Below are 15868 nucleotides of genomic sequence, written 5' to 3'. Positions count from 1 at the left end.
ACCTGTGCCTTTGAACTGCACTTAGAGCAAGTGAGGGTGCTGCCTTAATGATGAGCCAGAAATCTGGAGAACAAGTCTTCTGAACTTCTGTGTTTGAACTCTACCCTGTGATGGTGGTCCTCCTGCCTTGTTATCACCCAGTGCTCGGTACAGGGATGAGGAACCTGTGGCCCTTCTGATGATGTTGAACTACAACTCCCATCATCCCTGAGCATTGGTCCTGCTGGCTGGGGCTGATGGGAGTTGGAATCCAACAACATCTGGAGAGAAATTCACCCAGTGCCTATCTAGGAGTGTGCAGGGTCATCCTGTCACCTTTTAATCCATGGCAGGCTACCTTCCCTGCAAGATAGCTACTGGTAACCATGCCCTGATCTTAAAGGAGGCTGCATTACCCAAAATGCCTGATCTTGAAGCTAAGGTTTTACTAGCAACTCTATGACATTGAGCAACCTGCTGCAGCAATATTGCAACATCTTGCGTGAAAGGAGAAGTATGATGAAGCCACACTGATGACATGCACAGCACAGAAGAAACAGCACAGCTTAAGCTGCCTGTTGCTATGATGTGGCATTTTACAAGGATTGGATATGTTGCATGACCGCATAGCTTAAAGAAATTCTCATACAGGTGCATCCTTCCACACAACACACACACAGTTGTTTAACAGAGATATGAATACCCTTCATGTATCTTATTGTCTGGCAGAAGGTAGAACATCAGCCCAGCCCTTCTTTTTTCAATAGACTCTGACATAAATGCCTAGGCAGAGAGGATGGACAGCAATGAATGAGCAGAGATGAGTTATGGTCTCTGCCATGCTGTCAATGGAGACTGTGATTAACTGGATCTTTCTCTCTCTCTCTCTCTCTCTCTCTTTCTTTCTTTCTTTCTTTCTTTCTTTCTTTCTTTCTTTCTTTCAATGCAGTATGGCAGAGTGCTTCATTACAGCAACCCCCACCTCCTGTTCCTGTTCCTGTTGACCTTCACCACGGCCAGCATCATGCAGTGCTTCTTGCTCAGCACCTTCTTTTCCAAGGCTAATCTGGCAGCTGCCTGCAGTGGCGTCATCTACTTTACCCTATACTTGCCTCACATTGTTTGCTTTGCCTGGCAGGACCGGCTGACTTTTAAGCTAAAGATTATGGCGGTAAGAAATCCTCTTCACCCACTACCTCCACCCAGCTCAATAGAAACCACAGTGCCCTCTAAACTGTGTCATTTATAACTTTTATAATTTCATCTTGTTTTCTCGACATCTTGGAAGCCTCATAGGTGGGAGATCAGTGGAAACCCATTGGAAAAGGTTAAAAACTTTAAATACTTAGGCATCCACTTCCAATATAATGCTTCCTGTAAATACCATTGTAAGCTTGCACTTAATGGAGTGGATAGTCTAACACTAGCTCTGGCTATCACCTGTATCTTCTTTAACAGAGGGAACCAGTTCGTCCCAGCTGCACTAAAGGCTTTCAACACCAAAGTAGCCCCAAAACTCCTGTATGGCATTCCATTATGGACTGGTGCAGTTAAGCAATCGTTGGAATGCTTCCAATACAAATTTATGCACAAAATCCTGGCGCTGCCAAATTGTGTGCCATATACAGCCATTTGTCTGGAAACTGGACAAAGGCTGCTGGAAACCAGAGCGTGGCTCACCACTATAAAATTACACCCTCGTTTGGCCAGGACACTCCATATTTACACCAGCTTTATGATCCCCACCTACGCAGAGCTCTTTCCCTCACAAGATTTAATGTCACCGTCTGCAGTTTTGCAAGGTAGATTCTTGAAAACCCCACTCTCTGAAATATACTGCCCTTGTGGCACAAAACAGGTTGAATCCATCAGACATGTTTTATTTTTATTGCCCATTTTATGCAAAAATATATTTGGCCCCCTTATCAAAGGAGGGGGTTTTTCACACTGACTCTTCCAGGGTGTCTTATTTGCTGAACAGTTGTAGTAATGACATTGTGGAGAATGTGGCAAGATTTTTGAGTGACACTATTAAATTATGTCACCACAGGTCCTAAGAGCCATCTTCGTACTTCATGATGTCTGGACAGTTTTATCCTAAAGTATCTCCTACTACATTTTGTTAACTGTGTTGTGTTCTGATCCGTGTATATGGTGTGCTTTTTATGTCTATAAAAGAGATTGATTGATTTATTGATTGATTGATATTTGTGGGTGGGGAAATGGGGAGGGGGGATTTCACCAAATAATCTTTGTAGGGGGTTGAGAGGCAAAATTCTCCAACAATTCAGGGGTGCTTGAAAATGTCTTGGAAAATTGCTGTGATTTCCATTAGCTTAAAAACAACAATAGTGTTTTAATGTACACAGTTGTTAATGTTTATCTGTAAAGGGGGGAGGGGATAATGCAAATACAGACAATCTGAAATTTAAAAAAATAGAAAATGAGTGGAGTGGAACATTCAGGAAGAACTAATCAAGGAAATCTACCCATCCCCTTTTCATTCCTTTGTCTGCCATATGTTCATTGCTAAGAGTTTTCCCCACCCCCATCAAGGTAACTTGACACCCCCCTTCCTCTTCCTCTTCCAGAGCTTCCTTTCACCTGTGGCATTTGGGTTTGGTACAGAATACTTGTCACGCTATGAAGAGCAAGGCCTTGGGCTACAGTGGGATAACATCCGAACCAGCCCACTAGAAGGAGATCAATACAGTTTCTTGTTCTCTATGGAGATGATGGTTTTGGATGGTTTTATCTATGGATTGCTTGCTTGGTACTTGGATAATGTCTTCCCAGGTATGGCAATGTCTCTTCCCTGCCCATTTTAAATAGAGGTAGCCTTATGGACACTGTTGCTGCTAAAGAGTGATTTTAATAGAACTGGATTTTAAAGTTAGAGCTTAACTAAACATTAAAATAAATCAAATAAATAGCATCTCAGAATGTTCAATGCCAACTAGTTGAAACCTAGTGCAAACACTAGGTCCTGTGGCTCTGTGTAGCTACCACTGCAAAAAGGCAGTTAATAAACATGATTATAGCCTTGAATATAAAATTTTGGTCCCTGTCCCTTACACTATGGTGTTTTGTCCCTGCTGTCAGCATTTTGGCAAATTATTCACAAGGGCAAAAGGGAAAAGGAAGTCTCAGGCCACTATTTGCAATTTGCCAGGAGAACGTATCATATGATCTTATATTCTTTTGCTTTTGTTCAGAAGAGTACAGTATGTGGCATTTTAAGAAACTTGTCCTGCCGCATATTATATGTGTTCAAAAGCTAAAACAAAGCACCACAAAAGATCTTATCTGAACAAGGTAATCTCACACCTTACCCTTGATTTCCCTCTTATACGGGTTTCTAAAAATGATGCTGGTTACCACCGGATTGTTTCGGAGCCTTTCCCCTTCTGTAAAAGACTTGTAATCTACTCCATTTTAAGGAACTTCAAAATAGCATTTTCATATCTTATCCATGGTGGAAGCAGATATAAGCTTCTCATTTCCTCGTTTACCAAACCCTCCCTATTTGTCCCACAAGGTAACTTTTTTGGGGGGTGGGGGAACGCCCACATGACATCATATATGACACAAGGTGCAAGGAAGATTAAGACACCACTGAGCTGCAGGGGGGTTGACTGTCTGCACCTGCAAAGTTGTGTGTACAGTGTTTGTAAACTGGTTCTTGGGACTTGCAAAGCACCGCACAGAGCTATGGAAGTGGCTACAGTTAGCTGACCATCTGCACAGGCAAAAATAGATCACCTATTGTCATTGTGGTGATTGGCTGGCTTGTGGTGGAAGGCGGGGAGTTACCCACCCCTATGTAAGGTCATCAAAGAAAAAATCCTTAGTACAGACACAGATCCAGCTTGCTATGACTTGGTTTGGGTATGAGCTTCAGGAGCTCTTAAAGATAGCCCGAAAGAAGAGGCTAGTTTTATGAGCCTAGGGATTAAAATCTGAGCTGGAAAAGAATTCCCACCTGATCCGCAAAACATCATCCCTCCCAGACCCCCCACCCCACCCTTCTCGTTAAAAATGTACTGACTGGAAGCAGGAGCAGGCCAAAAGGAAGGAGGTGGTCTGTTCCTCCTTCTCTGGTGCCCTGCTACACAGCACACCAGGAGGATAGTTCTCTCAAGAGCCACCGACACTGCAGAAAGAGAATGAAATCTTTTAAGGCAGCTGGACAGTTTCATCTGCAGTGGCCCCTTAATCTTTGGAATTTGGAAATTAACTTTGAGGGTAGGATTTGCCCCCAGGAATCAAGTCACTTCATAGTGTAATGGAATGCAGAGTAATAGTTAGTGTAACTGATGATGTAGTGGCTAAGAAAGTGAGCTAGGAAATCCCTGTTTCAAACCTTGCCTTAGGCAGAACACATACTGTACAGGCTTTCACTGCCTGCTTATTAAAAATTCAACCAATCCCTGGTCTGGGGAATAGCTTAATTCCTTAATTAAATTGAGTTTCAGTTTTGAAAACAAAAGCAATTGGGAATGTGGTTATTCTCCCTCTGTCCCTTTCCCTCTGTAAAAAAACTTTACAGCCAAGACGGTGGTGGGTGGCTGTGCTTTGTTTGAACTTCTAGTGCACAGCAATGTTTGCTGCTAATGAAACATCAAGTAATTATTGCAGCGTAAGATTTGCATAGATGGGTTCTTCCCCATGGCAAAACACAAAGAGGTTTATGCACCCTACCAACTTGTTTTTGTTTCAGGAGACTATGGGATACCACGGCCTTGGTATTTCCCTTTCCAGCAGTCTTACTGGCTAGGGTCAGGGCACCCAAAGGCTGAGAAAACAACAACTGTGGATGGTGAGTTATGTGGAAAAACTGGTGTTCAGAAATAACTTGAGAACCGCTGATCCGTTTAGAGGCGAATGCTCTCTTGCATTCATTATGGGAGCCATTGTAAAGATTAGACACAGGCTTACAGTGGGAATCTTAGCAGGTGGCTTTGAACTCTGAGTGGCCCACTGTTATTAAAAGTGTTGCCGGAGAGCGAGTCGGGGTTCTGTCTGAAATCTTTCTAAATTATGCTGAGATTAACTGGCGGCCTGCAAATCATGTCTCTCTTACTGATCTGTCTGGAGATAGTTGACAAGGGCTGTTATGACAACTGCTGAAGGAAGTAGCATGATTCTGATGTTAACTGAGCTGGCACTGGAGTGACTCTGAATATCAGGTATAGCATTTCACTGTTCCTGGAAATATTCTGTAATCTCCCTTCCCTCCTGCCCCCCACCCCAAGTGAAACCATACTTCTGATGTGTCCCCAAACAAGGGCTAAAACTGGTCCAACACACAGATGTGACCAACACTTTTGCAAGCGGTCTGAACTAAGCCTGATACTCAAAGACGACCCATGTTCCCTTTAGTCTTACGATATCTGTTTTCTCAACGCAAATATGTTGGAAGATCCAGGTCCTCTCTTTCTGATGCTGCCTTTTTTCAGCAGCAACCTGAGACTGGAGCAGACTTCTACAGACATGGAGAAGGATGCTCTCGCATCTACCAAGAGATGCATAATAGAAAGGCAATATTCTTCAGCCCATTTGAGATAGGCGTGTTCTTGCATCCTGACCATTTGGGAACTGGTCCACACATCCAAGATACATAGAGGCAGACTTGTTCCCTGCATTTTTAGCAAAAGCCTTCAAGAGATTTAACAGCATCTTAAAAGCAAACCATTTGTTATGACATAAGCTTTCATGGACTACAGCCCAACTTCGTCAGATGTATGAAGTGTGAACCTGAGTATTTGTACATGTATTTTCAAATGTATCATTGGTGATCTACGTAGAGCCCATGCTGGAGAACTGCACTTCCTTCCGTTGGAGGTGGGCATGTACTTGGTTAAAGAGAGGCTCCCTCCTTAAAACAGCAACAACAGGTCACAAAATGGAGCTGCAGACACAGGGATCAGACCCAACTCTGCCCAGTGTCTACTCTGGCAACAATACTGAGATCATTCACATGATCATCTTCCATTGTGATATATGCCATCATCTGCCAGAAAGCCCTTCTGCAACAGGCCAGCCTCTTTGCAAAAGAATAAATGGGCAGAAGTCTGACATCAGAAACCGCAATACTGAAAAGCCAGTGTGAAAATGTCAAGCTTTAGCATGGCCAGCAATGGAGCAAAGGAACGTCAAACGAAAACTGCATTGTGAAACCACTGAATTACAACACACCAAGAGGTTCAGTGCTATCACTTATCGACTGAACCGAGACAAAGGATTTTGAGCACATTATATGTGTTAATTGACATATCAATGCCAGGATGTATTTGGTTTTTTTCCGAATTACCACTGTTAATAACATAATTACCATCGCTTGTGCTTTTCTACATTTCATTTCCCTTTGACCTCATGGTTTACAATTATACCCCCCCCCCCCAAAAAAAAAAAGAGAAATGATGCATATATATATATATATATACACACACACACACACACACACACCTGTAACTGGATGATACTGCGTTAATTTAGCAAAGCATATGCCATGATAAATTTGATCACCTTTAAGGTGCTGATGCATCTGCATTCCTGGCTTGGGTTTAACTTCCTAGCAACATCTCATTGACACAGCACCTCTTCAGATTTCTGATACACCCAAGGAAGAACCTGGTCAGATGTTATGTCCTCCGTTGGGTCCCTGGGAATGGTCATATGAAGAATACTCTGGATTATATGAACTGGCTGGATCTGCGTGCATGTTAAGGGTGCTAAACTAGTTTTCATTAAGAAAAACCTCCAATCATCCAGCTCCACTGAATTATCAATGATGTTGAAATCACTACTGTGAGTCCAAGTGCCTGGAATAGATGCATAAACAGCTCATTCCAGAATCCACAAAACCACAGTGACAAACAGTTGCTATACTACAGAGAAAGGAGGAGAAAATCTGTTGTTTGCATGGCTGTTCTGTTTCTCGCTGCCATAGTACTTCACAGGCTATGACAGGCTGTTTGAATCTGGTTCTCAGCAGATGAAGGTACTTCTGGGCCAGCAGGAGGCTAATCCCCTCTGCAAACAACCTGAAACCTCTCCCACCAGCACCATCCCAGTCATGGCACATGCTAGGGTCAGAGCGGGAAAAGGGGCAGCAACATTGCCCCTCTTGGAAGCGGATTTGCTTTTGTTGCATTCTCAGCTGAAAGTACAGCTTTCCCACTGGATGTCCTGTGAGAGGAATTCAGAAGAACAGAGGATGCATCTGTTTGTTACTATTGACATTGCTTCTGTTTTCCAGCTTCCAGGATGCCACATATCAAAGCAGCCTTGCAAGGCTATATACTACGAGGAATATTTAGGCAAAGCTTTTTAAGGCATTGATGGGTTGTGGGGGTAAGGTGGGCAGAACAATTAATGCAACTGCTACCTTTGTGCTACATGCATTCACACAACAAACTCTCCTCCACCCAGGCAACGCAGAGCCATAATCAGAGTTAAAGGACATAATCCAGTAAAGCAAAAACACTCCAGGAGGGTGCGAGACAGGCCTAATAAGGAGTGAAGCTTGGGGAGGGTTCCAAGGGCCAGGTAGAGAAGCCTGGAGGGCCACATCCAGCCCACAGTCCTGACTTAGAAATTAGCGCACAACTGTTTGATCCTCTCTTTTGTCCTTTCAACATTTCTCGTTTGTTTTTCCATATATGTCATTGCTTTTATATATACAATTGCTCATATGTTCTTCCTGTAAATTGCTCTGGGATCTGTTTTAGGAAGCAATTCCTAAATGAAACAAGTAATCAGCAATAGCAGCATGGATCTTCATGTTGAGAGCATCAGCAAAGCCCACTGAAAGGCATTATTTTAAAAATGTTGCCAACTTCAGTTCAGCCTTTCTCCACCTTCAGTCCCCGAATAATGATGGACTACAACTCCCTTCATCCTTGACCACTGCTCCTGCTAGCTAGGGGTGATGGGAGTTGTAGTCCAACGACATTGGGGGACCCGAGGCAGATAAAGGCTGCTTTAAATCTTTTAACAACAGAGTAGCGCATCCATGCCATGTCCTTAGAGTCACCATCTGCCTGGTGTTTTACGGCCTCACCCGGTTATTCGACACATGTCCTGGCAGCCCATAAAACACCTGTGTTAAACCTGTATCAGTGCAGGTGCCCCCTCCTACCATGGGACAGTGGCCACAAATACACTGATAGGGGAAATGCAAGAAGTGCTGTGACACTGGGAGATGAGGCAAGGGATTGGCTCACCTTGCCACTTGCGTGTAACAACCTAACAGAGCAAGGACTTGAACATCACAGGAATGCAAAGCATACCCTGATCACTGAGGCAGTAAGTACTCTGTGAACACAATACATAGTGAAATAGGAAACACTCTGTAGTAGTAAGAATCACATCTAATTTAATATTGTTTTCTGAGTCTCACTTGCAGTCATTGTGATTTAGGAACAAAAGTTCCTATTGGGAAGTTTTAAAATCTCTCATTTAAGGTCCTAGTCCTCTAGAAGAGCTGTAAAAAAAAAGATTTAAACCGCATAGAATGCTTCTCCTTAAGCTTTGTTAGGCAAGGGGCAAGAAGTTCCTGGTGTTTTGTAGTTTACTTAACAATTCTATGTATTTTAAAAGACCTATACCCAACCAAATGGCCTTCACTATTTAGGCATGTGCCTTCTGGTGGTCGTGATACACACACACACACACACAGAGAGAGAGAGAGAGAGAGAGAGAGAGAGAGAGAGAGAGAGAGAGAGAGTCTTCTGTTAAATGTTTAAATGAAACTTAAGATCACATCCGCCCCATGCATTGAAAGCACGTCTAAATCACAGTACTTCCACCAAAGAATCCTGGGAACTGTAGTTTATCCCTCACAAAGCTACCTTTCCACCCCCTCTCAAAGAATTATGGGTATGGTCGTTTACCCCTCAAAAAGTTACACTGCCCAGCAACCCTTAACAAACTACAATGCCCAGAATTATTTGAGTGGGGAAGTATGCTTCAAATGTGCTATAAAGGTGTAGTGTGTACTCAAGACTGACAGCAGTGGTTGCCTTTTAAAAATGACTTGATTTCTGATTGACCTAGACAAAGGTTCAGAGAAGGAAGGCAGCGTCAACATGAAGGCTGAAGAAGAAGAGATGAGAAAGTCCATGGCTGACGAACCCGACAGGGGGAAAACCCAGACAGACAGCCCGTTGAAGAAGGATGGTAAAGAAAACAAATGTAAACACAAAAGGAAACCAGAGTACATCGAGCAGGGGAAGCCTGAGGCAGAGGCAAAAGGCAAAGATGAAATGACTAGTAAGGAGAGAGAGAAGCGGAGTAATCGCAACTCTTTTTGTGTTATACATTTGAACTTTGATGTGTTTCTTTGTCGCCAGTTTGTTTGTCTGCCTATGTGGTGGTGTGTGAATAGCTCCAGGTGGGTGTGGCAGAGTAGAGGCATCTCACTTTATTGTCCCAGGAGGGCCAATTCCAACAAAACAGTCTGAAGAACTCTTCATTGGAGGTTGGCATACAAAACTAGCACAATCAGGGTGAACAGTTCACTCTAGCTTCCTCTCAGACATCTATAAACCTTTTTAAATGGGTCAGCATTCAAACATAGTATGTACACTGATGTGCTACAGTCCAGGGTGGCGGGGGGAAACTTCTGCTTGATTCTCTTTGCTGTGCAAGCTGACCTTCTGAAGCAATATTTGGACACAGGGAGTCACCTTCTGCAGAACTGGAGTTTTTGCATTTGGTGAAAAGTTGGTGATTCAAGCACTGAGCATGAGCACACATTCTTTCAAACTTATTGAATGAAACCCCAGGTCATTTGGGTTCATCCTGTGTGATGATGGTGAATGAAAGCAGGGGTCTTCCTTCAAAAAGATCTAGCTTGTCAAGAAGCAAAGAACTCTTTACCATATCTCCTCCTAGCACCTTGTTGGCTTATTCCCCAGATTGCTGCAAATCCCAAAACTCTGCAGAAGTTGGCCTGCCTTAGAATAAATAACTGACATTCCCTTTTCTAACCTGTGACCTTTAGGGAGCTTGTGTGATGAATGTGTTTTTGAAAAACACAGATTTGAAAAGAACATAATTCAGGATCCATTGAATTGAATTTCTTCTCAGCTTCCTTTATTGTATTTGGAATGGGGAAAAGCTAAATCCATGTCCTAGAAACTTTCATATATCTTTGTAGTATTAAATCCAAGGACTTTATGCAGCAGTAGTGTCCGGAAACTTAAAAAATATCCTGCACAGATGACTGATGACTAAAACTAGCTATCCATGTTGCAGTGCTCCTTGTTTACTTGCAAAAAAAAAAGTAATGAATTTTAAATTAAAATTATACTGATGTTCCACCAACACAAATACCTGCATTGAAAATGTATGCACAAAACATCTTGTGTTCTCATGTCTCCAGCCCATCATACGTGATTGAAAAGGCACTCTGGTGCCTTGCTATGTCAGCCTGAGTCTGGTAGCTTAGCCTCTCTTCTTCCAAGTTTTGCCCATCAAACCTGAATGCTGAATATGCCATCAGAAGCCCTCATGAAGGCCTGGTTGTAAACCTGTGCCCTGTTAGGTCACTTCAGACTGCAAGTGGAAGGAAGGTTTTTTAAAAAAATAGGGTGGGAGAATCACATACATTTCTTGACAATACCTTATTAGTAGAAAGGAACATGCCTGGACTGAGTTGACTGCACCCTAACATAACTCTTCTGATCCTGAAAAGTTAAGTAAGCAAACCCTTATGGAAACTCCCCTACAAATCTTAAGGTAACTTAGATAAACACAAGTCAAAAGGCTCTTGATTTACATCATCTCAAATGCCCAAGGGGGTCGTTTACTTCAAAGCCTGTTTCTTTGGCCCAGAATTAAGCAAAATAAAACAGTCCCCATGGTGGCATTTAAAATGGCAGTCTTATGAGCTCAGTCTTCTGGATGGTCTGTATTCAGTGGGAAACCCGGGCCTTGATCTTTCCTCCTGCACAAGGGTGAGTTTCTCCCACCAAGACAAAAAGAAAACAATGTTATTCTAAACTCTGGTGATCTCATTCTGTTCCCTTTTTTGTGTGGGGAGGAGTGGAATAAGGAAAAAAAAGAAAGTTGTTCAAGTGGACAGATGGATTGTTTACATGCCAGATTTTGTTGTCACTGCTGATAAAGGCCCCCTGCTGCTTTCTCCTGTGCACCATAAGAGGCCACTTTAAATTGCTCTGTGCCATGACCGTGACTCTGTAGTGAACTATTGTGCACAGTTGCTGGTCAGTTTGCAGACTGCGCTCCCCCGCACCCTCAGGGAGGTTGGGGGTTCAATTGGTGGCTGAAAAAAAATGCCCTTTGTGTGTTTGGGAGGGGGAATTCTCAGAAATTACCTTCTCATAAGTCTCTTATCAGAAATTTTGACTTGGTTCTCAGCTTACCACATAGTTGGCTATACCGGCAAATGGAGCAATTTAAAGTAGTCCTAATATGAATATTCGTAATGGCCAAGGGCGATCCTCAGTGTGGTAGAAGGTCCATGAAAGCTTTGTCAGCAACAGATGCCCATGACCATTATTGTTAGCTCGGACCTGACAGTTTCTACAAAAATCACTGCAGGTCCAATCCTTTGTGGGCTAACCATGATGCAACCCAGGGGGGAAAAATGTGTACTGTTAGGGGGACGGTGAACCAGAATGTGTTGCAATGCAACTGCTTCTTCTAATAATTATAATATGCTGTGTTTCTTAGAGCTGTAGTCACACACCTCTACAGCCCACCTCTGCAGTTGTTTCATTAATGTTTTTTTAATATAAAAAAAATCTTTCTTTCAAGCAAACTTGCACTTTGAAGAAGAGCCTTCTGGTCTGGTCCCAGGCGTGTGTATTCAGAACCTGGTGAAGATCTTCCCCGGTTGCTCTAAGCCAGCTGTTGACGGAATGACTATTACGTTCTATGAGGGTCAGATCACTGCTTTCCTTGGCCACAACGGAGCTGGGAAGACAACCACTATGTGAGCCAGTCTGAGATAAGATTATCATGCTGCTAATTCCATATTTTTTTTTTCTTGCACTTTATACTCTGCCTTCCTTCCATCATGGAACCCAAGGTGGCAGACACAGTTCCCAGGTGGCCACCCATTCGGGCACTTAGCAGATCCAAACCTTCTTAGTTTCATCAAGATGCTGGCCTCTTATGCTATATACTAACATTACATGCACACACACACACAGACACTATACTTGCCCAGGTACAGGTTTGATGCATAGCCACCTTTGCTATTATTCTTAAGTTATATTCATAATTTTAGTTCACTGACAATAAGACAAAACTAGGTTGTAATGCCCTTTTTTAAAAGGGAGGGAGGGAAAAGAAGGTGTGGCTTGTAAAACTCCAGTTACAGATAAGAGTTGAAGAGTGAAGATACATTTCACACCTGTAACCTCAGCAAACACTTTCTGAAATGAAGTGCTACAGGTAGTATGTGTGGGATGGAGGAGGAGGCTAAACCTGCTGATAAGTGAGCTCCCGGTGGTTCAGAGTGGTCTCTGTATTCAGAAAATATTTGTGTATTTTTTTAAGCGTTCTCTGCAGACTTGTCATGTTGGCATTGGTGTGTATGCAGGTGTGATCATTTTGGCCTTGAGACTGTAATTTAGTTTCCAGTGCCCCAGTGGAGAATCAGCCATGATGGAAAGTTCAACCACTGCCACTATCATCACCAACAAACACACCTGAGAACAAGAGAGGGGTTTCAATCTAGATATGGGACACTAACCACAACCAAATGCATGTAAAGAACAATCAAGGAAAGTGATTGACCCTCATAGATTCTCACTAAACAAACTGCTCTTTGTTTATCAGGTGATCTGGTAGTTTGCAGTAATCATCACATGATTAGTGAAGAGCAAGCAATGAACATAAAACTTTTTTAAAAAATGTGCAGTGGGTTTGGGGTGCTTGGTCAGCAGAATGTCATTTAACGTTCTGAGCCAGAGAAGAACTTCTCGGGAAAATGGTATTCAATTCATAATAAAGCTGAGCATTCTAAAATGGACAAGCTCATGTGCTGAGCCAAGTAGTTACAAAATTCACTAACATCGCTAGAGATGACAGGAGGCTGAGCTTGCATTTATCTCTCTACTCTGATGCTAGTTCCTGTTAATTTCACTGAATGGTTCTTCATTTCACAAACAAAACTGAAATTCTCTGTGTGTGGCTCAAAAGATAGGCACAACAACCTTAAGTGCTTATTGCTGCTGACAATTATACTTGGGTATGCATAGCTAAGAACAATATGGAGGATGTGCATATGTGTGTGTGTGTTCCCCTCCAAATTGCATGCCAATTGTTGTTGTGCAGCCCAGGCACATAGTTAGGTATTGGGGTTTATTTTAATTTCTGCATGTATTGTAAATTTACATAGCCATATATTTTGTTTCCTGGAGCGGTTCTGGTTTTAGATACAGCAGTAAATATTGTTTAAAATGAAGGTAATCATCTTGTTTCCTACAGAGGATTGCTCTTACTCTCCCATCTTAACTAGTGTGAATTATAAACATGGATTACCCTTATTGGTGATCACATTGTCTTGTGCGGGGGTGGGGGGATAATTCCAAGACCTCGGGAGAAGGAAATGCCTATCTTATAAAAGTGGAAGTAATAGGAGAAACAAAAGCAGATGTCTCTCTGGAAGAGCAGCATTTTTTTCCTGGGGTCAGGTCTTCTTAAATATGCTCAGAGAGACGGGGAGTCTTTAGTCTGAAAGAATAGAAAAAGCAATGAAGTCAGCAAAGTTGATATGCCCCTCGGGCCTAGGAGAGTTCCAGGTGCATTGTTTCTCAGGGGTCTGGACAAACATTTCCTTGGCTTTCGGTTTCTACTGCCCCCAGGTTTCTTCCTGAGTAGCTATTATATGCTGTGGCCAGGTCAATTTTTCAAAAACGGTGGACATTGCAGATCTGCTCCATCTTTCCTTTCTTGTCACTTTGCTTGTACTTTGGGGGTTTTCTGCAATATGAGCTGCACATTATTTTCTCTTGGGTTCTGTTCTTGGGCTAGAACAGACATTATCTTTGCAAATGTGTGTGCCCCATCCCATGTTTGACAAGATCAATGGGGAATTCAGGGGTGGGAAGCGCTGAAAGGGGGGAGGATCAGCAAGAAAAAGGCTGCTTCCCCTATCCTGTGCCTGCTTGTTGTCCCCCCACCCCCTGAGTGCCACCACTCCAAGGGTAGAGATGGGGGAGAAATTAGACGTGGTTCACATTTTAAGGTGATACAACCCGATTTGCCCTTTCCAAAACAATGCAGGAACTGAAACACAGCCATCCTTCAAAATTCACACTTCTCTGAATTTTGCAATGTAGTTATTCATCCAAGCACTGTGTGCCAAAAATATATGTTTATTCTAGATCAAAGAGTGCATAAAATGTGCATGTTAGCAACATGTTAGCATTTAGTTTTATGTGCATGGCAAAAAATAATAATAATTCAAAAGGGGGCAGGGTTCCAGGAAAAGTGACTTTGGAAATCCAATGTGTTTTGACTATATGCGATTTTGGCTTTAGGTGCAATACCTAAAAATATAATAACCGTGTAAATTGCGGGTTTCTGTAGTAGGCAAAATTGCACACAAATGTGTGCATATTAGAAGATATTCACTGGTGACTTTTCATTAAAAAATGCAGACTGGTGCAAAAAACTGAAAGATGAGCGCTGCAACCCCAGAGTCGTTCACGACTGGACTTAACTGTCAGGGGTCCTTTACTTTTTTTATTCCTATCCTAGGCCCAGTCAGTCTTGCTTCCAGTTGCAGAGCCAGGATGAAATATTTTTGTTTTAATTTTCCAAGAGTTGCATTTGCAAGGAACAGATAAACTTACATTTGAAAATGCAAGTTATTTAATTTTTGACTAAAACCATCTCAGTATTACAAGTGTTTCAGGTTCTGCCTACAGCCTCCTCAGATCTCATGTAAAGCCTTTTGTGAAAGAAAAAACAGAGCGTTATATTCTGATAGTTTTTATCAAAAATAAAACTTAAACCGTTTTTCTTTCAGTATCCCTTTAATGATTTAGCTCAGCAAAACTGATAATAATGACTTAATGCTGTTCTCCCCCTATAAATGTGTGCATGTGTGTATGACTTGTTCTTATTCATTCTTAAGTTTAGATCCAGCAGGCAGATATGTAAAGCCGCCTTTAGATTTGCATTTCATTTTTTCCAAAACGTGTCTATAGACAAAAGCGCCGTCTAGTGGTGCCTCAGGACATTATCTCAACTTTATCTGATATTGCTTTGTTTTTATTATTTTGTAAATAACAGCTGTATAATTACTGATAAACCTGTTTCTCATGTTGTTTGGCTAGGTCTATCCTCACCGGTCTGTTTCCACCTACATCTGGAACAATACTGGTTGGTGGGAAAGACATCCAGACAGACTTGGACTCCATACAGCAGAGTCTAGGCATGTGCCCGCAGTACAACATCTTGTTCAATCAGTAAGTGCTGCCAGGGATTTGCTTCAAGCTTGCTTCCAAGTAATGCGTTTCCCAACTGAAAGGCTGCAATTGTTCTGACTACCTGATGCAAGTCTTCTGTTCGCCTAGCAGACACACATTGATACAAGCAACCCCAACATGGAAGTGTGCTTGTGTTAGTTTTGCTCTGTGGTGATTATTTAGGCTTTAGTTAGGACCATAATTCACACTTGTGGGAATGAACTTAGGCAAAATGTCAACACTGACACTCAAAAGGATTATATCATTCTGCAACTCAGAGGCGAGTTTGTGGGTGTTTGTTACCATTTTGAGAGAGGAAGAGAGCCAATCCCTTTTGAACCTGCAAAACTTTTTCTATGATGATGTTGCATTTTCAGCAGACTGTTACTTCTTCTCCCCCTCACAAAATCTTCTAGGTTGTAGACAGAAGTGGT

General features: G+C 42.4%; 1 protein-coding gene across 1 annotated transcript in view; it reads left to right on the top strand.

Moving 5' to 3' along the window:
* The window catches only part of ABCA4 (ATP binding cassette subfamily A member 4), a 102592-nt gene that overhangs the window by 57638 nt on the left and 29086 nt on the right, over positions 1 to 15868 (top strand). Inside the window, exons 16-21 of the mRNA XM_082227695.1 lie at positions 929 to 1150; positions 2571 to 2775; positions 4700 to 4798; positions 9040 to 9255; positions 11767 to 11944; positions 15303 to 15434. Coding sequence (XP_082083821.1) covers positions 929 to 1150; positions 2571 to 2775; positions 4700 to 4798; positions 9040 to 9255; positions 11767 to 11944; positions 15303 to 15434 — 1052 coding nt within the window. The remainder of the gene's footprint in view (positions 1 to 928; positions 1151 to 2570; positions 2776 to 4699; positions 4799 to 9039; positions 9256 to 11766; positions 11945 to 15302; positions 15435 to 15868) is intronic.

Source organism: Podarcis vaucheri, assembly GCF_965113315.1.
Source record: "Podarcis vaucheri genome assembly, chromosome: 6".
Classification (NCBI taxonomy): domain Eukaryota; kingdom Metazoa; phylum Chordata; class Lepidosauria; order Squamata; family Lacertidae; genus Podarcis; species Podarcis vaucheri.
This window is presented reverse-complemented; position numbering and strand designations above follow the sequence as displayed.